Source organism: Ochotona princeps, chromosome 13 (assembly GCF_030435755.1).
Source record: "Ochotona princeps isolate mOchPri1 chromosome 13, mOchPri1.hap1, whole genome shotgun sequence".
Lineage (NCBI taxonomy): Eukaryota > Metazoa > Chordata > Mammalia > Lagomorpha > Ochotonidae > Ochotona > Ochotona princeps.
The window spans coordinates 68,002,722-68,025,839 of record NC_080844.1 but is presented as its reverse complement, the minus strand read 5'-3'; the positions used below and the strand labels follow the sequence as shown (position 1 = coordinate 68,025,839).

Below are 23,118 nucleotides of genomic sequence, written 5' to 3'. Positions count from 1 at the left end.
GGCCTGGTGGTTTAGAGCAGGGAGACTTAAAGATCTTTATGGGTCAGACTGATGCACCAGCCTACATGGGGGTCCTGGGTTGGGCTTGTTAGCATGGAACATGGCTGACCACCACATGGCAGACCACCACATGGCAGTGCACATGCAAGCTAGGGCTGGGGGCCTGTCTGGCAGGGCTAGATCCTAGCGCCTGACAGTGAGTGTTGAAACAGAGGATGGGTCACATTAGGCTGGGCCGTGACACAAACCAACATGTAAGAGACTCAGGTCCAGGGGTGGATTCTGTGGGGCATATGTGGGCCTAACCCTGTGGAATTACAAGTCCTGCTGGTTAGCTCAAGAGTTGGGTTGGTGATGGGCTGAGCTAGGCATGACCATGGAACCTGCCAACACTCACAGGTACGGGGCTGGAAACAGGCCAGGCAAGTCCAGGCTGCAGCACCCACAAGCATACCCTAAAACAGAGTGTGGGGTGGGCCAGGCCGTACCAGGTCATACAAAGGCCGGGACGGATGGGACAGGCCATGTTGGGTAAGGGCCAAGCACCTGCTGGCATGTGTGAGATCTGGGTCTGGCAGTGGCCCAAGCAGGAGAATGTGGGAAACTCCCCTAGTGGGTCATAGCTCCTGCTGATGAACATATGGTCCAGGCCTGGGTGTTGGGCAGGCTGGGCAAGGTAGCTCCATCTGTTGGCAAGTATGTGAGTTGATTTTGAAAGGGGGCAGACTGGGCGGGGCCAAGCAAACCATTAGCCCACTGGCAAGTGCAGAAACCAAGATGGTCATGCCGGGCTAGGCTGCCACACCTACTGGTTTGCATAAGCCAGGCATGAGAGCAGACTGAACAGGGCCAGATTGCAGCACCCACCAGCGAGAGTTGGGACTAGGGGCCAGCTGGGCCAGGCCAGGCTGCAGCATCTGAAGGCAAAGGCCAAGACGGGAGGGGCTAGGCCAAGCTGGGTCAGAGTAACCACTGGGACGCATGAGATCTGGGGCTGGGATCAGGCCTGGTTGGGGGACACCCTGGCTGGGTTGTGGGTCCCACTGATGAGTGTGGGATCCAGAGCAGGGGCTGCAGTCTGGTCTGGACATGGATGCAGTCTCCCTCGGCGTGGGTATGGACTAGGTCTGGGGTGTGCAAGATATGGCTAGACTCCAGCACCCATTGGAGTTCCTGAGAACTAGGATGTGTGTAGGATGGGCTGGGTTAGGTCTTTGTCCCTGCTAAGCCATGCTTGAGCTAAATCTGGGTATGGACCAGGCTTGGCTGGGCCGTAGCACCCAACAGTAAGAAAGGGAACAGCTCAGACCAGGCCAGGTTACAGTACCCACAGGCTTACCTTTGGCTCAGGTCTGGGGCAAGCCAGGCTGGGCCAGTTCACATCACCCGCTGGCAAATCCCAGAGCCAGAATGGTGTGTGGGTCATTTTGGGTTGGGCTATAGTACCAGCCAGTCCACATTAGGGCTGGCACGGGTGGCTGGCTGGGCTGGCTAGGCTGTAGTCTTCACCAGTGTGAGCTGGCACTGGGGGCGGGCTGGGCCAGGCTACAGTACCCGCTGGCAAATGTCAGAGATAGGCCATGCCAGACTGGGCTGTAGTGCCCAACCAGCACACGTGAGACCCCGTGGAGAGTGGGCGAATCCAGGAATCCAGTAGGGGGCTACAGGGAGCTGTTCCCACTGGGGAGTGTGAGACCTGGGATTGAGGGCGGACCTGGTCAGACAGGGCTACCACACCTGTTGGCCCCATGTAAGCTGGATCGGGTGTAAGGCTGGGCGGACTGTACCTACTGATACTTGCATAAGCCAGAGGGGGGGAGGGTTGGTTGGGCTTTGCTGCAGCATCAGCTAGCAGATGCTGGTACGGGGGGAAACTGTCGAGCTAAACTGCAGTACCACCTGGAGAATGCAAGATCTGGGAGTGGGAGTGGGCCCAGTAAGGAAACAGCGGGAACCTTCCTCTTGGGTTGCCACTCCAACTGGTGAGAATGAGAACCAGGACTGGGACAGGCATGGCTAGATAGAGGTGGTACCCACCAGCACATGTACTGGATAGTGGGGCTGGTTGGGTTAAACCAGTGACACATATGAGTACTGAATAGGCTGTGGGACAGACTGGACCAGTCTGCTGTACATACTGGCAAGCATGGGAACCAGGGCAGGAGGTAGGCCTGGTGGGGTTATTGCGGCTTGCTCCAACTAGGCTGCGGCTCCCACCGGTTTGCGTGGGGGCTGAGTGCGCAGTGGGTAGGATCGGGCTGGACTTCAACACCCATTAGTTTGCATAGAAGACAGGGCTGGAAACAACTGACCCAGCAATTGCAACGAACAGTGTGCATAGGCCGATTTGGACGGACTGTGCCAGACCCCGTATTGGCATGCACACACAAGAATCAGGTCTGGGATCGCCTCAGATGAAGTTTGTTTGGGAATCCCGCCAACTGAACCATTGGGCTCAGAACCCTGACCGTGGAGGAAATTGCAGGCTCCATGGTCTGACCATGGAATGCATGTGTCAGAGCTGAGCCTCCTCAGAAGCTCAGACAGAACAGTGGACAGCATATCCAGGTGCACATGGAGGAGATGGCGGTACACGGGAGCCTGCAGAGGACGGAGGACAGAACACACTGATCAACTACCCCAGCCAAGAGTTGGCAGGGAATACCTGGGCAGAGACTCTAAGGTGTGCTAGGTCAGCCACTGGAGTCTGGAGCGATTTTGTCGCAACTGGAGTGACAAGTCAGCAGCAATACAGAACTGTTGAACTGTCTAATCCATGTGAGCAGGACCCTCAGAGTACGCCCCACATCGGGACCCTGGGGTGGGTGGAGCTGGGTGTGGCTTCTCCCCTGATCTCTCTCCTCCCCCCAGCCACAGGAAGAAACAAAGAGAAAGTCACAACGGTGGTCTCGCCCACTTTCCTCTAGCCCTTGACCCTTCACACCCTAACAAATATGTAAAAGTTAGCAAAAATTAAATTCATGCAATTAAAACGAAACTATCAAGCAACCAAAGGGCCTTTAGCTGTGCAGCCCTCAGGCCCCAGGGTTAGAGCATGCCGTGCTATAGGGGGCTGGCCTCGGCCGCCCCACCTGATCCACCTGCGTACAGCCTAATTAACACGCCTGTGTTGTGCATGGTCCAGTGGTTTCACTACATTTGCAGAATTGTACCATCAGCGTTCTCTAGGTTTAGAATATTCACCAACCCAAAGCTAGTATGGTTAACAGTTACTCTGCCATGGCTCACAGCCCTGAGCGGCCAGCATCTACCTGCTGTGTGGATTTGCCCATTCTGGACCCCTCCAGGTGTGGAGCCAGTAACAGGTGGGCTTTAGGTCTGTCACGTGCGTTCATCCGCTCTGCGAGTGAGGGCTGTTGGTCAGCCGTCACGAATCCTTGGTAAACAGGCGTGTGTACGTGTTTTCATTTCCAGTGAGGTTGTATCCGAAAGTGCACTTGGCGGCTGTGCTGTGTCCAGGGGTCCACCCAAGCCCCCCCAAAGCAGCTGCACCATTTGGCCTTCCCAGCTTCCCCATGCCTCACACCTCACCAGCACTCGCTCGTGTCCGTCTGCTCGCTGTGGGCCCTGGAGTGGGAAGGAGGAAGCCTCCCCTTCCAGGCCTGCCAGTGCTGCAGCTCCTCAGGGTGCTGGGCCTCTGCTGGGCCTCTGCTGGCTCATCACCACTCCAACCCTCTGCCCATGTCAAGATTATGCTGTCTTCTTGGTCAGTTGAGAACTTTTAATATATTCTTTTTGTAAAAAAGATTAATAATGTTTTTATTGGGAAGTCAGATACACAGAGAGGAGAGACAGAGAGGAATATCTTCCGTCCATTGATCCACTTCCCAAGTAGGCCACAATGGTCAGAGCTGAGCTGATCTGAAGTCAGGAACCCAGAGCCTCTTCTGGGTCTCCCACGCGGGTGCAGGGTCCCAAAGCTTTGGGCCGTCCTCAACTGCTTTCCCAGGCCACAAGCAGGGAGCTAGATGGGAAGCGGGGCTGCCGGGATTAGAACTGGTGCCCATATGGGATCCTGGGGCGTGCAGGATGAGGACTTTAGCCGCTAGGCCACTACGCCGATCCATAGTATATTGTTGATTCAAGTCCTTCATCAAAGTTGTGCTAATGTAAATGTTTTCTTAAAGAATGGGTCTTGTTCATTTTCTTCATGTTATTTGAAGCCTAAAGGATGTGACGATTCATGAAACCCTATTCCAGTTTCTTTCATGGTCACACTGGAATCCTGTCGGAGAAATCCTTACTCTCCTGAACTTCCTCCCTGTGACCTCACAGTTGGGTCTGTAATCCATGCTAAGTTGATTTTCGATGTGATGTGTCTGTAACTGCTTTCCTTAGGAGATGAGTTAGCTGACAGTGTGCCAACCTAGCAAGCCTGAAGCTAGCGCTCTCAAGTCAGCCGTGTGCGTGTCCTACTTGCTGAAAGCCGGAAGTCGAGGAGAACTTGTGTGCCGCTCGTGGCTCTCGGTGGAAGGGAGCCGACCTCGCGCCCCTGGTCAGCTGACTGCACGTTCTCTGGTTTCTGTATGAAATCTGTCTGTGGATTTACCTTGGGTTACATTGCCGAGTTCTAATGATTTATACTGGCATTGCAGTTTCTAGCATATATGAATATATGTGTGCATATATATATATATATATCACAAATTGTGGAAAATGGAATTAAAAGATAAGCATTTCAGTGGGATTTTGGAGTCTGCACACATTTTCCTTTGAGCTTTTTGGGGACTCCTGGTGCTTGGCTGGCGTGGGTGTCCCATGAAAGAGGCCGGTGTTCAGACCGAGCCCGTGCTTGGCTGTGCTGGCCAGGAGTGCAGAGTTCTTCCCGCTCTGCCGGGACAGTAGGCGGCCGGGCTGCTGGCGGTGGTGCTCCCACTCAGCCCTGGCAGCCATGGAGCTGGCCCGGCTGTATCCCAGGAGCCTCTGCGAGCACCCTCCGTGTGGTGTGCGTGGACTCTTCCTTGCTTGGAAGCCAGCCTTGATGTACCCCAGACGCCTGGCTTGTAAGCCCACGTGGGGCCCTCACCTCCTGGCACCGGCGACCGAGCCCCTGTCTATACCGGCTGTGGCCTTCTTTCTCTGAGGCCACAGCGCCTGCAGCCCACACTGTCCTCAGTGCTTCTCAGGTTGGAGCAGTGAAGTGCTGGCCCAGTCTGCAGTCATGGTCCAGTAGCAGCTCATAATGCGCACTCAGGATTTTAGTTTTGCTTGTTTGGGGCAGCTGTCCTGTTAGCATGGTGGTAAGTCTTTTGCCTCTTAGGAAGGCTGCGAGAGAGCAGAGGAGGAGCTGGCCAGAGTGAAGGACCTGGGCCCAGGCCAGCCCAGGGTCACCGACTGTCCCAGGACGTCAGTACCACCTGTGGTCAGCTCGCACTGTCCACGGCAAAGAACAGAAATCGTGAATAATAGAATCCACTAGGTGCACAAGCCTGCGTTCCCCAGGGGAGCCAGCCCTGCACACTCTGGTCTGAGGGCGCAGCGCCCCTGTCCTGCCTGAATCGCTTCGAGCAGACGGGCTCAGCACTCCACGAGTCCGCTGACCCTGTCGCCAGCTGTCAGGCAACAGGTAAGTGCTGAGCATGTAGGACTGGAAGGGTTTCTACTTTTCATCTGGAAAATGTAGGTTCCAGTCCCTTGTCCTCCATGTCTCTGCCTCCCTGTGCAAGAGCAGGAGAGTGACGTCACTGGCCGGCTAGGATGTCCCTGGGCACTGCAGCACGGGGGACATGACATGGGGAGTGTTTCGTATCTCCTGGCTTGCCCTTTGTCCCGGATTATTGAAAGCAAACTAGTTTCAACACATCAACTCTTTTGCAGGATAGAAATTGAGCAAGTCCTGAATAGCCACAAGTCCAGGGCCTTGGTCTCACTGAGTCCAGACTTCCCTCTGAGGTCAGAGAGGACAGTACTGTTGCAGAAGCCCTGGGGTGGGCACAAGGAAGACTGAGTGCATGGTGAGGCAGGTAGAACCGTGTCACAGAAAGCTGGCAGTTAAAGCAAGCAGAGACAGGGAGGGGGACAGTGATGGCTTACCCAGGGCCTGGAGTGGGCACCTCGCAGCAGCTTACCCAGCCCCTGTAGTGGGCGTCTCACGACGGCTTACCCAGCCCCCGGAGTGGGCGCCTCGCAGCAGCTTACCCAGCCCCCGGAGTGGGCGCCTCGCGACGGCTTACCCAGCCCCCGGAGTGGGTGCCTCGCGACGGCTTACCCAGTCCCCGGAGTGGGCACCTCGCAGCAGCTTACCCAGCCCCTGTAGTGGGCGTCTCACGACGGCTTACCCAGCCCCCGTAGTGGGCTCCTCGCAGCAGCTTACCCAGCCCCCGGAGTGGGCGCCTCGCAGCAGCTTACCCAGGGCCCAGAGTGGGCACCTCAGTTCATCTGCACAAGCTGTGGGGGAGGGGAGCTGCCGTGGAGCCTGGGCAGAGGACTGGCTGCTGTGGACACGGTGAGCCAGTCACGCTCTGTGCCAGTAATGTGCAGTGCAAACAGCTGGACTCTGGAGAAGTATGTCCAGGGGAGAAAAAACGTGAATAGCACCTCCCAAATGGCATTATGGGACTAGAGATGTTTGGAGAGAAGGCCTGAGGTACCTGAGAGGAGCTGGGGAGGGAGCAGGCAGTCAACAGGCGTCAGAAGCCAGTGTGGTTTAATCAGCACTTGTAAAAGCCTGGGGTGTACATGGCTAGAGTCCCAGAGGTGATCTTTTTCTTTCTTTTCTGCTTTAAATTTAAAAGAGAGAAATCCACTGGTTTGCTTCCCAGATGCCTGCAACAATCAGGACCATGCCAGGCCAACGCCCAGAGCTCGCATGGAGCCCAGGACCATGCCAGGCCAACGCCCAGAGCTTGCATGGAGCCCAGGACCCTGCCAGGCCAACACCCAGAGCTGACATGGAGCCAGGACCATGCCAGGCCAACACCCGGAGCTCGCATGTGAGTCTAGGACTGTGCCAGGCCAACACCCAGAGCTCACACGTGAGCCCAGGGCTACAGCCCTGGGGCCAGCACTGGCTGCCTCCCGGGGTGTGTGTGAGCAGGAAGCTGCAGAGAGCAGCAGAGCCAGCCCTGGAGCCACGGACTCTGCCATGGAGTGGCAGTGCCCTAAGCAGCATGGTGGTTGCTGTGCCCGTGCCTGCCTGCCTCTCTTGTGTTTGTTTAAATGTCTCTCCATTCTGAAGTAGTCTTAGATGTACAGACAGGTGGCGTAGCGCAGCGTTCGCTCACTAAGCGCGCCTGGTGTCCTGCCTCAGAGCCGACGGCCTTGGCCTTGTCACCTGAGGCGCCTTCATGAACTTTAAAGTCACGATTCTTTATAATTAATGCACATTTTTAGAAATGTGCTTTATTTATCTGAAAGGCAGAATTACAAAGGAGGAGGGGGAAAGAGAGAAAGACATGGTCCCACGGTAGGAGCCAGGCCGAAGCCAGAGCCCGGAGCTCCAGCTGAGTGGCACGTGGCCCACGGGGGCTGGGCACGTTAGGCCTGGAGCGCAGGCTGCTGGTGTGGCTCACTCAGAGGTTACAGGAAGGCGCTCGTGTCCGCTGCAGCGCAGGCTGCTGGCGTGGCTCACTCAGAGGTTACAGGAAGGCGCTCGTGTCCGCTGCAGCGCAGGCTGCTGGCGTGGCTCACTCAGAGGTTACAGGAAGGCGCTCGTGTCCGCTGCAGGAAGTGAGGCAGGTCTTTGTAACTAGGTCTTCTTGTGGTTAGCTTCCTAACCTACTTGGTTTATTCTTGTGTGGTGTGGGGTAGGGTCCCAGTATTCATCTGCCCCCAAATGGCCTGCCAGTTGCCCTTGCACAGTTTAGTAACGTGGGCCGCCACATTTCCGTAACGCTCGGGTTTGTGTCTGCCCTCGGAATTCCGTGCTCCTGGCTTGCTGGTTAGGCGGGAGTGCTGTCCTGTGCAGGACTGTGTCTCAGTGTCAGGGAGGTGCGGTGTTCCAGGGTTTTCTGGGTAATTCTTGCACACTAGTTTTTCCATGAGAGCCAGGAGCTTCATGTGGGTCTCCTGTGTGGGTGCAGGAGTGCCAGGACGTGGGCCAGCTTCCACTGCCTTCCCAGGCACGTTGGCAGGGAGCTGGGTCCCAAGTGGAGCAGCCGGGACTTGAGCAAGTGCCATGTGGGATGCAGGTGGTGACTGACTCACTGTGCTGCAGAGCCCGCCTGGACACACGGCTTTGAGACTCTGGAACGGAATCCTTTGTTCCTCTGAGGGTTTTGAGGAACCCATAATTGTCTTTTTCTGTTCATGTGGAAGCAAGTACCGATGTTGATTTTCGCAAAGGTTGTAGGTATGAGCTGTGTGTAACTTGAAAGAAATACAATGAATTTACTCTTTGGGGCCAGTACGAATTCTTTGTATGTGAAGCATTCGTGTTGCCTTAGGCTGTGTGACCGCCGTGTGCAGGACGCCGTGTGCAGGACGCCGTGTGCGGGGGTGCCCAGATGACTGCCATGTGCGGGGACGCCCAGATGACTGCCGTGTGCGGGGCGCCCACTCAGATGACTGCCGTGTGTGGGGACGCCCAGATGACTGCCATGTGCGGGGCGCCCACCCAGATGACTGCCGTGTGCGGGGCGCCGTGTGCGGGGGGCGCCCGCCCAGCTCCGCCTGGACTTTGTGCTTTCAGTCAGTGACTGGCCATGAGAATTTCAGCCAACACTGTTCTAAAGGACTGTGTTCGATGTGCGAACCTAAGCATGGATCAGCCAGGGCCCGACACAAGGAGGCGAGGTGTGGCTGCTGGCTGCCTGGCGAGGGATGGAGTTGGAGGGGTCCTCGCCCTCAGCTCAGATGCCCGAAAGGCAAACTCATTGTCTTAGGGGCCATCTAAGTGACATGTTGTCTGTTTCAGAAACGGACATGCAGACGACTGGAAGCCGGTGTGCCCGAGCGTGGCTACCTCCAAGTGGGCGCATTGCGCAGCCCTCCGGACCCCGTGGACGCTCCCGCGCCCGCCCCCGCAGTGGTAAGTGCCCGCCACCCCCGCATCAGCTGGGGGCCGGTCAGCGCGTTCCTAAGCTGGCTCCCTGACCGGTCTGCATCTGTGCTCTGTTGGCCAGGGCCCCCCGAGCGGCGGCAGGAGCTGCGCCCAGCTTTGCCGGAGATGTATCGCTGGGGAGTCGGTAAGTGCGCTGGCCCTCTTGCTGAGGCCTGAAAGATGGACTTCTTTGTAAATATTAGATCCATAAAACAAAGTTAATAAAAACCGCAATTACATTTCTGCGGCAAGAAGAACGTAAATAAGAGGGTGAGGATTGATTTCAGCTTTTCCCAGCGTTCTGTTGCGGCGTAGACTGACTCGTTTTCCCAGCGTTCTGTTGTGCGCTAAGCTAGGGCGCCTGGTTTGGCAGTGGTGCCGTGGGCAGGCATCTTGGAGGAAGCGCTCGCCTGCCCGCTCAGCCAAGCGGGGACCTGGTGGCTTTTTCCTTCTCTGTTTAAGCTTCTTTGCATGACTCCGTAAACTGTGTCAATCCGGTCTTTGAGGCGGAAGCCCGGGGTTCAAGGCCAGAATTCAAGGGGAGGGGCTCCTCTGTTGGGCAGAAATCACACGGCACACATTAGCATAATAATACCTTTGTTATTAATGTCGAACTTTCTGTAAGAACAAGTTAATATGTTTTTGATAACCTCCATAATTCTTGGGTATTTTTTTAAGTTTGGAATCTTAATATTGCAATAAAACAGAATTATATTTAAATTCCACATAGAAACCAGGAGTGTGTGTGCGTGTGTGCGCACCTGCCTGTGTTCCTCGGATTGCCCCCTGAAGATCTTCAGGGAAACATATTCCTGTGTTTGATAAGCACAAGATTGAGTCAATAAACCACAGAGCCTGGCTTGACACACTGCGGCTCGGAAGCCAGACCCCAACGGCAGTGTGCAGGAGCCCCGAGGAGCCGGCTGTGCTAAACAAATTAGGAACAAAGTTTGTGTCAGGCTGGCTCCATGAATTTATACTTTGCTGCTTTTGATATTCTGCCTTCAGAGAAATTTCTACAAGTTATGTTTGTATTCAGTAGTATAATTCCTAGTAATGATAAAATTCAGTTATCCTGAATTCACTCTTAGTATCTTTTGGTTGACTCATATAGTTGCCAAATGTTTCTTTAGAATGCAAATGAGCAATGCTTTGAGCAAAGTGGCCCCTGCTGACAGTGTAGCATAGTGGATTGAGACACTGCCTGTGATGCCAGCATTCCAAATGGGCACCGATTTGATTCTCACATGTTTCATTTCTGACTCAATTAAATGCCCCTGGGACGGCCTGGAAAATGGCCCAAGTGCTTGGGTGCCCACAGCCACATGGGAGACCAGCCTGGAGTTCCAGGCTCCTGGCTTGGGCCTGTTGCAGCCACTTACACATGAAGCAGCAGTGGAAGATCTTTGTAACTCTGCCTTCCAGATAGCTACATAGCTATACAGACAGTTTAATTCCCGTGGTGGCTCGTGGCAGGCCCGTGCCCTGTGGTGGGTCCGTGTCCTGTGGCGGGCCCATGTCCCGTGGCGGGCCCGTGTCCTGTGGCGGGCCCGTGTCCTGTGGCGGGCCCATGTCCCGTGGCGGGCCTGTGTCCTGTGGCAACCCGTGTCCATGGTTTTGCCAGGTCCCCACCTGCTCGCACAGGCGGGAAGGCAGCGAGGACTCCTGGAGCTGCTGGCTCTGAACGGGCCGCCTTGGCTAATAGTCTGTTTGAACAACAGTACCTGCTGGATTAGGGCTTCCCTCCTTCCTAATTCCCCAAGCTTGCCGCTGTTAGGTTTCGTAGGAAATGAATCTATGAACAGAAAACCTACATTGATATGTAAACATCATTTTTTTTGGCTAATGCTCAATATTTCTTTTCATCTAAATTTTAGAAACTGACTTTAAAAAATCAGTTTCCTTTTATTTGTAGTTATTCTCAATAAAGTTTCACCCAGGCTTGGGTGTTTTAATATTTACACCCACTGTTTCTGAAAGTCTTATGTAAATACAGATTGAAATGTGAATTTGAAGAGTCACACCTCTTGATATTTGAACAGACTCTAGCTGCGTATATCTTCTTCTAAGAATATGGCTGGTTTCTCTCCTAAGCTTTAAAATAATACGACGCTGTTTTTGTATTCTAAAACATGAAAAGGTTCCATGTTAAATAAAGAGCAAATAGTCCTTTTAGAGACGTGAGATCCCAGGGCGTAGTGTTTGGCGGGAAACACCACTGGGCAGCAATTCTAAACTCCAGAAGACTTTATTACAGCCGGGGCCCCGTTCATGAGGCTGACCTGTTTACACACCCGTGGTGCCCGCAGGTGACACAGGGGCTTCCCGGGACCAGGGAGAGGCACAGGCCATGCCCGTGGTGCCCGCAGGTGAGGCAAGGACTTCCTGGGACCAGGGAGAGGCACAGGCCATGCCCGTGGTGCCCGCAGGTGAGGTGAGGACTTCCTGGGACCAGGGAGAGGCACAGGCCATGCCCGTGGTGCCCGCAGGTGAGGCGAGGACTTCCTGGGACCAGGGAGAGGCACAGGCCATGCCTGTAGTGCCCGCAGGTGACGTGGGGGTTTCCCAGTACCAGGGAGAGGCACAGGCCATGCCTGTGGTGCCCGCAGGTGATGGGGTTTCCCAGGACCAGGGAGAGGCACAAGCCACGCCCGTGGTACCCGCAGGTGACACGGGGGCTTCCCGGGACCAGGGAGGGGCACAGGCTGTTGCCCTAATAGTTTGTGTGGATTTCCTACAAGAAACTCGCGTTTGGCTCTGTGCTCGCTTGGTGCTCTCCCTGACAGGCACCCTTGCACCCTGCACTCCAGCGTGTCTGCGGCCTGGAGAGGCGCCCTACCCCGCTCCTCCCTCCGTTGGCTCTGCTGCCTTGGTGCTGCCGGCGCTGCCCAGCAGAAGGCTGCTGCTCTCCTTCGAAACCTGTGCTTTGCCAAACTTGTGCCACAGGCCGCCTCGTCAGGCCTCCTCAGGCTCGTGTCCCCAGCTGCCATTCAGGCCTAGGGCTCCTGGGCACTCACTGGTACATTTCATCCACTGAAGACCACTGTCCGCGCTCGGGCCATGGCGCACATTACACCAAGGTATGCCAAGTTGCCCAGATGGCCAGTGATAACGGAAGTGCTGGGTGGGACCTGGCAGGGGGCGTTGTGTGTCTGCCTAGCCAGGGCCAGGTGCCTGGAGCCTGGCCGCGTGTCTGTCGGTGCTGTGCGTCCAGGAGCACTCCCCAGCACCACTTCTTGCCCAGGTCAGCTGGACTTGCTTGCTTGGCACGGGGGGCCACGGGGCAGCCAAGGGCAACATGGGGCTCAGGCTGAGCTTTGGAATTCCGGCTAATTTAGAGGAATCTGATGAGGCTGCCCAGGGTTTACGCAGCCTTCAAAGAAGAGGCACACAGAGGGGAGGGGCCTTGGAACACAGAAGCAATAGGAGAGCGGGCATAGGAGGGTCCCGGGGTGGGCAAGGGATGTCTCAGCAAAGGACCGACCCCAGCTGCTCGGCCCCTGCCATGTCATGCCCTGAGCTGTGCAGGGGACGTCTCCGGGTCAGCATTTCTCTTGGGCTGCCGGGTTGTGCCTTGCCGTGAGGAAGTGCTGGCAGGACTCCGGGACTGGGGGAACAGCTGGGCTGGGCCTGAGGAGAAGCCAGGGCCTCCCTCCGTCTTTCCCTGCTAGGGCTCCCCCAGAGCAGGCCATGGGCGTCTCAGCCCTCACAGGATGGCACCAGCTCCCGGCCGCACACTGGCCCCCGTGGCCTTGAGTCTGTTTCACCACAGGTGTAGGGAAATGCTGGGCAAATTCCTCTTTCTGGAACACCTGGGCTGGGTGGGAAGGCTTTGGGTGACTCCTCTTGCAAATGGACAAGTCCCCTGGGATAGAAACAGCTGTCTGTCAAACTAGGCCCGGGGACCTTGCCACCCACCCTCAGGGCTCGGGGCTTCAGGCCAGGGAGCTTGATGTGCAGGTGCCAACAGCCAGTCCCAGCTGTGTGCCCCTCAGGCAGTGCTGCGATGGGCCTGTGAAGCTGCCGTTCCTGGTGCTGCTCGGCCTCCTGTTCCCTGGGCTGGCTGGGGGCTGCTCGGGCCTCACCCCTCCGACGGGCTGTGCAGTGCAACTTGAAGTCCTCCACTTAGTCCTGCCCCGCGTTGGTCGTGTGCCAGCTTGCGCACCAGAATGTTGAGCTTGGCCGCCTCATTTGCTGACAGCCATCGGGGACAGTCTGTCTCATCAAGATGCAGTTACTGAAAGGCAGAGTTGCAGCGAGAGGGAGGAGAGATCAAGCTTCCCCCTGCTGGTTCATTCCTCATGTGGCCACAGCAACCAGGACTGGGCAGGTCAGGACAGGAGTCAGGAGCTTCGTCCAGGTCTCCCACAGGGGAAGGAGGGGCCAAGCACTTGGACTAGCCTCCAGGGCTTTTCCAGGGACGTTACCAGGGAGTGGCTTGGAAAGAGAGCAACCGGGACACAAATTGGCACCCGTATGGGACGCTAGCGTCACTGAACTGGCCACAGGGCGCAATTTTAATAAGCCTGTGCGTTCTTACTAACGTGTATGTGGCCATGTGTGTGTTTATGCACATGCAGGCATGTGTGGACACAGTACATAATTGTGTGCATATGTGTCGTATGTGCACACATGTGTGGTTTGTACCTACGTGGATCTGTGGTGTGAATGCATGCACAGGTGTGTCTTGCATATTCTGCATATCGTTGTGGTGTGTATGTTGTGTGCATGTGTGTGTGGTGTGTGGCGTGCATGTGTTATGTGTGGTCTGTATGTGCTGTGCACATGTGGTCTGCGCTATGTGCAGATGTGCGTGCTGCACGCACATGTGTGATGTGTGTATTCTGTGTGGTATGTATGTGCCATGCATGTGTGACACGTGTGTTGTATGTAGTATGTATGTACTGTATGACCATGTGTGGCTTGCGTGTGTTGCACGTAGTATTGTGCCATGTGTCCATGTGTGATATGCATGTGTTGCATGTGTTGTATGTGTGGTCTTTGCACATGTGTGGTGTGTGTTCTGTGTGTTCTGTATGTCATGCATGTGTGACACATGTGTTGTGTGTAGTGTGCACGTACTGCACGACCATGCGTGACATGCATGTGTTGCACGTAGTATGTGTGTGCCGTGTGTCCATGTGTGGTGTGTATGTGTTGTGTGCACATGTGTGATGTGTGTATGTGTTAGGCGTGGTGTGCATATGTTGTATGCACTATATGCATGTGTGCTGTGTATGTATTGTGTGCACATGTGTGATGTATATGTGTTACGTGTGGTGTGTATATGTTGTATGTGTGCTGTGTATGTTGCGTACACACGTGTGGCATGTTAGTGTTGTATGTGCAGCGTGGGCTTGGAATGGAGAGCACAGGAAGGCGGTGTGTCCCAGACCTGCTGTGCTCTGTCTCTCCTGGAGGGCAGGCTGAGGCCGAGCCAGGGCTCTGGCTCTGAGTGGCTGAGGCGTCTTCCTTGTGTCCCTTTGACCTCCAGGTGGGCGGCTGCTACATCTGGGTGCTCTGTGGCGTGCTCTAAGTTATCGGCAATGACTTAATAAGCTCCGTTTGAAGCTTGCAGGGAAATGTGCCCATGCTGGTGCTTGGTGCAAGTACGAGGGTCCCAGCCAGGGCAGAGGCCTGCAAGAGGAAGGAGCGTTCCCGCATGGCTAGGAAGGGCCGCATGGGAGCTGGAGGGCTTGCTGTTTGCGCCGTTTCAGCAATAGCAGGTGCCCGTCAGCGCAGAGTGGAGACCCAAGTCCTGGAGGGCCCCGTGGGAACTCCGCAGTACTTCCACAAGGACCAGCTGGGCTCTACACTTGTTCCTCAGGCTCCTTGGGGCTCCTGGGGTTACCCGACCTGGCCCCTCATTTCACATGTGAGCAAAATGAGGTTCTTAGAGATGAGTTGCTGGGTGCTGGGTGCCATGGTCGGTGGGCAGCTCCTCACCTTGTCAGGCCAGCCTGACTCCACCTGGTGGTGCAGCCACGCTTTTCTGCCGCCCTCTCCGAGAAAAGTGTCAGTAACAGCGTGGGTCTGTCTAGACTTTGTTCCCAAAGACAGAGGCTGGTCAAAGTGTGTGAACCACAGGTCCTCGGAGCGCCCGGCAGGGGCACGGGCCACACCCAGCCCCCCCAGCACACCTGCCTGCGCTCTGAAGGTCTGACTGGAAGGGCACAGGCTGGGGGCTCCTTTTCAAAGAACTCGGTGTGTTGATGAGGTCCTCTCCAGTTCCGAGGGAGCTGAGGGTCTCCATCAAGTCATGAGAGAAGAGGAAACCCAGCATCAGTCTTGAGATAGGCCAGGCTCCTCAGAGACGCTGTTCCTGCTGTGTCCAGGGGAGGGTCGGGGTCGGAGGCCGGGCTTGTCCAGGGAAGGTGCCAGGTACCTGCCTCAGGGGCCGGCACTGGACCCTGGCTTTCCTAAGGCTTTGCAGGAGACCCAAGTTAAAATGTGCTAAGCTAGATGTGACTTCAGCCTGGCAGAATTCGAACCCTCAAATAAAGATTAAAGTCCTGGAGGTCTGATGAATCTTTTTTTTTTTTTTGAAGATTTATTTATTTTCTTACAGCCAGATATACACAGAGGAGGAGAGACAGAGAGGAAGATCTTCCATCTGATGATTCACTCCCCAAGTGAGCTGCAACGGCTACTGCTGAGCCGATCCGAAGCCAGGAACCTGGAACCTCTTCCGGGTCCCCCACGCGGGTGCAGTGTCCCAATGCTTTGGGCCGTCCTCGACTGCTTTCCCAGGCCACAAGCAGGGAGCTGGATGGGAAGTGGAGCTGCCGGGATTAGAACCGGCGCCCATATGGGCTCCCGGGGCGTTCAAGGCGAGGACTTTAGCCGCTAGGCCACGCCGCCGGGCCCGGTCTGATGAATCTTAAGAGGGGATTGAAAATGGGCTCCAAATTTACCCTATCCCCGTGGTGAAGGAAGACAGCCCAGACATTAGGGTGTCTCAGGTCCCGGATGGAGGCAAGCCGGGTGACCCTGCAGGAGTGCTGCCCACCCCCTGCCACGAGATGGGGTCTCAAGAAGCCCACCACTCAGGGACAGTCAGAAAACACAAGAGCCAGGACACAAAAGAACCTGATGTGTACCCTGAAGAACTGAAAATATTTTTTAAAAGGATAAAGAAGAAATGGAGCAATAATAATAATGAAGGCAAAGTGAACCAAGGCAGAGAAAGAGCCTGGAGGGGAAGACTTGCTCATTGAAATGTTAAAAAGCAGCCATCAGATTAGACAGAGATGGAATTAGGGAGCCGGCTCCCAGGAGGGAATAGAAGGCGGGGAGCCTCGGAGACACTGCCGGAGGATGGAGGGGAGGTGTTTGGGGTGCTGGAGAGGAGCAAATGGAAGAACTAGACTGGGAGTGAAAGAGGCCAGCGTTGGCGAACGACCAGGCCGAGGTCACCTGTCAGCAGCCGGGTCGTGGTAGGAGGCCGCGGTCATTCGGACCATGATGATCAGACAGACCGATGAGATACGGCACAGTCTTCGACCATGGACGCGTGGCTGCTTGAGGCTGGGGTAGCCTGCTTGAGAGCAGTTCTTCTAGCCTGTGCTGGACAGTTGCTAGCCACATGCGGGGAAGAGCAAGCGAGGCTCCCCGCTTCCTAAGAAACGACACCAAGAGGTGGGGCGGGGGCAAGAGTCCAACTGTCCCCAAATGAAAACCTCGAAATCTTCAGTAGGAAACATGTTTTAAGATGCGCTGCATATGAAAATCCTCGCGTCCCCGTGTGCGAGGAGGCCTGCAGCTGGGCCATGCCACCAAGGTCGGCAGGCCCTCGTGTCCCAGAGAACGCCCACCGAGGCCGCGGTGAGTCGGTGCCTCACAGCAGCGGGGCTCTGAAGCAAAGGCAAGGCTGGAAGATGGCAGTACTGACGAGGACGTAAGGAAAGGGGTCCGGGCCACTGGGCGCATCAGGGCAGCCGTGGTGGAAGGCAGGAGGGAGTTGGAAATGGAGCTGCCGCGGGACAGAGCGCATCCTGCACGCCCGTGGAGTGGGCGTGCCCTGGCTGCCCGCCAGCTGACACGTGGCTCAGGAAAAGGGACACCTGTCCACAGAGGATTACTCTCCCGCCATCAAAGGAGGAAATCTTGTCATTTGCGGCAATGTGGGAGTGATTGGAGGACCAGTGAGGACAGCTGCCCTGCGCCGGCCAGGGCTGAGCTCATAGACGCTGGTGTCCGATGGTGACCGAGCCGGGGAGGGCAGGAAAGGCTGACCGAGTCACATGGAGCCGAGTGAGGAGCTCCGGGATTTTACTGTGCGTTGTGGCGACTGCAGATAATAGCAAAGTACAATGCATTTCTCTCTTTCTAATGAAAGAAATGACATTCTCACCATGAAGAAATGTTAAATGTTTGAGGAGAAAATATATAGCCCTGCTTGGAGTGTATCCGTGCATAGAAACATCACATGGTACCCCATAAATATGTGTGACTTTTATGAGCCAGTTAAATAAAAAAAATAGAAAAGAAGAGAAGAGGCTGCAGGACGGGGTGTATTTGTTTGCAGTGGACAGAAGAGGCGTCCCTTGAGCTGGTAAGTGAATGGACAAAGTGCAGGACCTGGTGGTTCAGAGAACAAATCCAGGTAGCCAGCGGGGGTGACTAGATGCTCGCCTCACAGAGCCTGAGCCCCATCAGCAAAACCAAGAATGTCACGGCGAACTAGCCAGCGGGGCGTGAGGCTGCAGCATGGGTCCCCGTGTGTGGAGCGCAGAGAGCAGGTACCCGGTAAGGTGACCTGGAGGCAAGCTGTGGCCCCACGTGCCGCTGCGCAGGGCGTCCAGGAAGTGTGGGCAGACTAGCTGCGGCGACACTGTTTGCACTGGGAAAGCCAGGAGCGTTCTGAATATTCCTCAGTGGAGGGAGGGCACGCAGTCTGCTCGTTCGGTGAGACTGTGCTTGGTGATGGGGAACGGGTGAAGTAAATAAAACGCTGCAAAGGGATATCATACAGTGATGCCGTTTAAATGCAGATTTTTTTGAGAAAGATTTTGTTTGAAAGGTAGAGTTAGAGATTTTCTATCCACTGGTTCACCCCCTAAATGGCCACAGTGACCAGGGCTGAGCCGGGCTGAAGCCACAGTGACCAGGATGAGCCGGGCTGAAGCCACAGTGACCAGGGCTGAGCTGGGCTGAAGCCACAGTGACCAGGGCTGAGCCGGGCTGAAGCCACAGTGACCAGGGCTGAGCCGGGCTGAAGCCACAGTGACCAGGGCTGAGCTGGGCTGAAGCCACAGTGACCAGGGCGGAGCCGGGCTGAAGCCACAGTGACCAGGGCTGAGCTGGGCTGAAGCCAGGAGCTTCTTGGGGTCTCCCGCACGGACGCAGGGCCCCCGAGCACCGGGCCGTCCTCTCTGCTTCCCCAGGTCATTAGCAGGAAGTAGAGCAGCCGAGGTTTCAGCTGGGGCCCATCTGGAATGGCCAGCACTGCAGGTGGCGGGCCGCCCAGCACAGTGCTGGCCCTGGGGATGGCGCCTTACGGACACATGTCTGTAAAAGGATGAGGTGCTTGTGAGAGAATGGTGGCTGTCAATGCATGAGGAAGAGCAACCTGTGGCTGTGGAAGGTTTGCAAGCCGTGTTGTCCTGGTGTTTGTATTTCGACTTTATGCACCTAAAGAACCGCGGCGTATCCTATATGACTGAAGGGCGTCAGAGACAAAATTCCAGGGAGCTGCCAGAGAGAAGCAATGGGTATCCGCAAAGGAGCAGTGGTCAGCACACAGTGGACTGCTCATCTGTAGCAGGACAGCCCCGAGGCCGTGGAGTGAACCTTCGGAAGAGGCTGAGCTGGCCCCTTCAGGGAACCCCACACCCAAGCCCACCCCTGATGATTCCAGAAGACAGAGCGTGAGCAAACCGGTAGCCGTAAGAGAAGTGGGACACTTAACCATCTCGGGTGTCTTACGGGTTCCAGAATGACCACCGCACGGGAAAGAGCGTGTGGGTCATGTGACATCAGAAAGCCGATCGAAGCAGCAGAGCGCAGTGGTCACGTCGGTGGAGATGGCGTGGGCGGACAGAGGCGTCATTCACGTGGAGAACTAAATGGGAGCACTGGCCAGAGTTGGAGAGAAAATGCCCGGATGTGTTCTGTGACCACTCGGGCTGCTCAGGCTAGCATGGGCAGAAAATGAGCTTGGGCCCGCGTTATTTTTAGATAACAGAATTCTCTCCAAAGCGTGCCCGAGACCCCTGTGTGTAAGCTGGCACACTGATGTTTGTAGGGCCGCCGAGTGCAGGGTGAGCCTGCAGAAGCAGGTGGGCTGTCCACACCAGGAACAGGAAGCGCCGGTCACCGCTGTCTGTGCCCACTGAGACGTACCGGCTGCCTTTGGGTTCATGCTGAGCCCCTGTGTCTTCCTAAGTGTGGGGGCGGGGAACTGGCCTGCTACTGCTGTTTCTGTGTTCTTCCCTGAGGCTGGTTTAATTTCTCTATCAGTTTTTGAAGGGTGGTTTTGTTGAATATTGGCCTTTTGTTGGAATCTCTTTTTCCCCCAGTACTTTGATTATGTCATCTCATTATATTTAGATTTCCATGATTTCTGATGAAAAATCAGCTGATAATGTGAAGTTCCGTTTGCTTCTCTTGTTTAGCAAAACAATATTGGAATCACGTTTTACTAAAAATGGTCAACCTAGCACTGTTGCTTTTTGGGGTCAGGCTTGAAGCCTAGGCAGACAGGAAGGCAAAGTGTGAGCTCCCGCCTGGTCTCCGGTCAGTCAGTGGCACCTGGCTGTGCTCGGCAGATGCACTGTGGCTGGTCCGTGTCACCGCGGAGCCCTGGGCTGCAGGACGCCGCACCGGTACAGCTCAGGGCCAGCAGCAGGCTCTTCTTGCACGACTGGGATGGACTTTCTGCTCTGAGAGGCAATGACAGGCTGGAACGTTCCAGAAAAGGGATTCAGGTAGCAGGAGCGTTGGGGAACGGGTGGAAATGAACAGCACCACAAGCTACCAGGTGTGAGGGTCCTGGTCCTGATTGCAGTATTAACGAGCTCCACTGTCTTGTCCCAATGTCTTTTATTTTTTAAAGATTTATTTCCTGGGGCCCGGCGGCGTGGCCTAGCGGCTAAGGTCCTCTCCTTGAAAGCCCCGGGATCCCATATGGGCGCCGGTTCTAATCCCGGCAGCTCCACTTCCCATCCAGCTCCCTGCTTGTGGCCTGGGAAAGCAGTTGAGGACGGCCCAAAGCCTTGGGACCCTGCACCCACTTGGGAGACCCGGAAGAGGTTCCTGGTTCCCGGCATCGGATCTGCGCGCACCGGCCCGTTGCGGCTCACTTGGGGAGTGAAGCATCGGATGGAGGATCTTCCTCTCTGTTTCTCCTCCTCTCTGTATATCCGGCTTTCCAAAAAAAAAAAAAAAAAAAAAAAAAGATTTATTTCCTTTTCTCGGAAAGGCAAATTTACAGAGAGGAGAGACAGAAAGATCTTCCATCCACTGGCTCACTCCCCAGTGCCTGCAGCAGCCAGAGCTGAGTCAGTCTGAATCCAGGAGCCTCTTCTGGGTTCCCATGTGGGTGCAGGGTCCCAAGGCTTTGGGCCATTCTTCACTGTGTTCCCAGGCCACAGGCAGGGAGCTGGATGGACGCGAACCCATGCATTGATGTGAGATGCCAGCCTCGCAGGTAATAACTTAACCTGCTATTCACTGTCGTGCCCCAAACCTTACCCCATTCTGCCTCCAGTATAGCTCTGAGGCATGCCACCTTCTAGAGCCACGCCTGGGGGGGCATCTCAGCATACCGCCTCCTCTGGGACATTCTGGCCTCGTGCCCCTCCCACCTGACAGGATCCTCTGGCTTCTCTGATGACTTGCACGCCTCTGGGCCACTCGGCGCGTGGGTTTGCATGCCTTTCCCCAGGCTCCCACAGCACCTTGTTCTCAGCAACGGAGGGAGTCCTGGGCACGAAGCTCCAGGGCTCAGGTCCGCGCCACCCTCCTGCAGGCAGGCCCACTCTGCGCTCTCCCATCACCCGTGCTCCCCGCTTCCCAGGCCTCCCACTCTGCGCTCCCCCGTCACCCGTGCTCCCCGCTTCCCAGGCCTCCCACTCTGCGCTCCCCCGTCACCCGTGCTCCCCGGAGACCGAGCCTGTCTGTCCACCGGCCAGGCAGCCGCACTCGCTGTGCCATTTACACTGCAGATGTGACTAGTCATGGCATCTGGCCACCTGTCAGTCATCCCCAACATGTTGTTCTCCCAGGCGCTTCTATGGGGGAAGAGAGGTGAGAGATTGTCCCAGGAGAGCAGAGCAGAGCTTCCTACAGTTGTTAGGATCCTAATCATCCCTGTGGCTCCAGGGAGGAGCTAGCCAGGCGTTTGGTATTATGTAGAATCATGGTTTGGTATTTAGACCTCATTTAAGAAATTGTTTTTGGGCCCAGCATGATGGCCCTGCATGGCTAAATCCTCATCTCGCATGTGGTGGGAGCTCATGTAGGCGCCAGTTCATGTCCCAGCTGCTCCACTTCCCATCCAGCTCCCACCTTGTGGCCTGGGAAAGTAGAGGAGGACGACCCAAAGCCTTGAGACCCTGCACCCACATGAGAGACCCAGAGGAAGCTCCTGGTTCATGGCTTCAGATAGGCTCAGCTCCGGCTGTCACAGCCAGTTGGGGAGTGAACCAGCAGATGGAAGATCTTTCTTTCTGTCTCTCCTCTCTGTAAATCTGCCTTTCCAAGAATTAATTAATTAATTAATGTTATAAGAATTTTTTTTTCAAATAGCGGAGAGATCTTCAGCCTGGTGGTGAGGATGCCCATGACGGGTCAGTCTCTGGACTCCGATCTTGGTTCCAGCAAAGGCAGAGCTGGAAGGCCGTGCTGACGGCTCAGCAAAGAAGTCCCTTCCATGAGGCACCTGGACTGTGTCCAGGCCCTGGCTTTGGCCTTGTCTCAGCCTTGGCTGTTGGGAGCATCGGGGAAGCAAACCAGTTCTCTCAGAGAAGCATTATCAGAAAGCTGCATCAATGATATTTCCATTCTCTTTACCCTGCTCACACTGCAGGAGAGAAAGCTAGCACTAAGAACTGTGACTGTATCAGGTGCCATCACACAAGCTCCAACAGCCCAGTCATGGGGAGACCGTCACACATGCTCAGAGAGCCCAGTCATGGGGAGACCGTCACACATGCTCAGAGAGCCCAGTCATGGTAGGGAGGCCATTATCAAGTGTGTGGGACTGCAGAGGATGAAAATCCACAGGAGCTCAGAATTCCTCGCACCTCAGTTCTCTTTAAATTCACATTTTCCATGCACTCTTGGAAGTTATCTTCAGATACTCTGAATATTAGCATATTTATAGTATGCATTCCTCTCAGATGTTCAGACAGAGCTTGCAGGTCTTATAGCACTCAGTGTCGCAGTGCTTTGGGGGGTGAGTGTGATGGCCAGAGCAAACCAGTGGGCACACTCAGTGTCGCAGTGCTTTGGGGGGTGAGTGTGATGGCCAGAGCAAACCAGTGGGCACACTCAGTGTCGCAGTGCTTTGGGGGGTGAGTGTGATGGCCAGAGCAAACCAGTGGGCACACTCAGTGTCGCAGTGCTTTGGGGGGTGAGTGTGATGGCCAGAGCAAAACAGTGGGTACACTTATGCTGTTTCCTCCTCACAGGGCCATCTGACACACACCCAGAAGCCTTGAAGACACTGCCCGCTGGGAAAGGGTACTTCCTGTGCTTAGAGCGCTTGGCGACGGCGAGGGCTGCCCTCTGACCCCTGCCCTCTGACCCTGCCTCACCCCGGAGCCTCTGGGTGGCTGTGCTTCTGGAAGCCGCCTGCAGCTGTCCTCCCTGGGAGGGAGACCAAGTGCTTTCGTTACAAGTTACAAAAACCCTGTGAGGCTGGACCCAGTGGCTCCCGAACGCGCCCACAGGCACTCGGATGCTTTCGATTGCTGGATGTGTCCAGGACTGCTGGCGTCCTCTTTTTAATTAAAGGACTTATTTTTCTATTTTAAATGCTCTGTCATTTTGAAATGAATCTTAACAACTGCTAGGACCCGATCTGCTCCATGGGATTCTCCAGCCCAAGGTACCGGAGTCAGGGCCCCTTGTCATATGGAGAAGGCAGTTGTGTTGTTCCCTGGCCTTGGGGA

The 23,118-nt window shown here is 55.6% G+C and overlaps 1 protein-coding gene across 2 annotated transcripts in view; it reads left to right on the top strand.

Annotated features, from left to right (window-relative positions):
• The window catches only part of C13H10orf143 (chromosome 13 C10orf143 homolog), a 36,740-nt gene extending 13,955 nt beyond the window's left edge, over positions 1 to 22,785 (top strand). Inside the window, exons 2-4 of one of the 2 annotated variants that reach the window (XM_058671337.1) lie at positions 8,876 to 8,989; positions 9,084 to 9,146; positions 22,636 to 22,785. In XM_058671337.1, coding sequence (XP_058527320.1) covers positions 8,884 to 8,989; positions 9,084 to 9,146; positions 22,636 to 22,736 — 270 coding nt within the window. In that variant the 5' untranslated portion in view covers positions 8,876 to 8,883 and the 3' untranslated portion in view covers positions 22,737 to 22,785. The remainder of the gene's footprint in view (positions 1 to 8,875; positions 8,990 to 9,083; positions 9,147 to 22,635) is intronic. The other variant, XM_058671336.1, reaches the window with a different exon arrangement.
• The last annotated feature ends 333 nt before the right edge of the window (positions 22,786 to 23,118 follow it).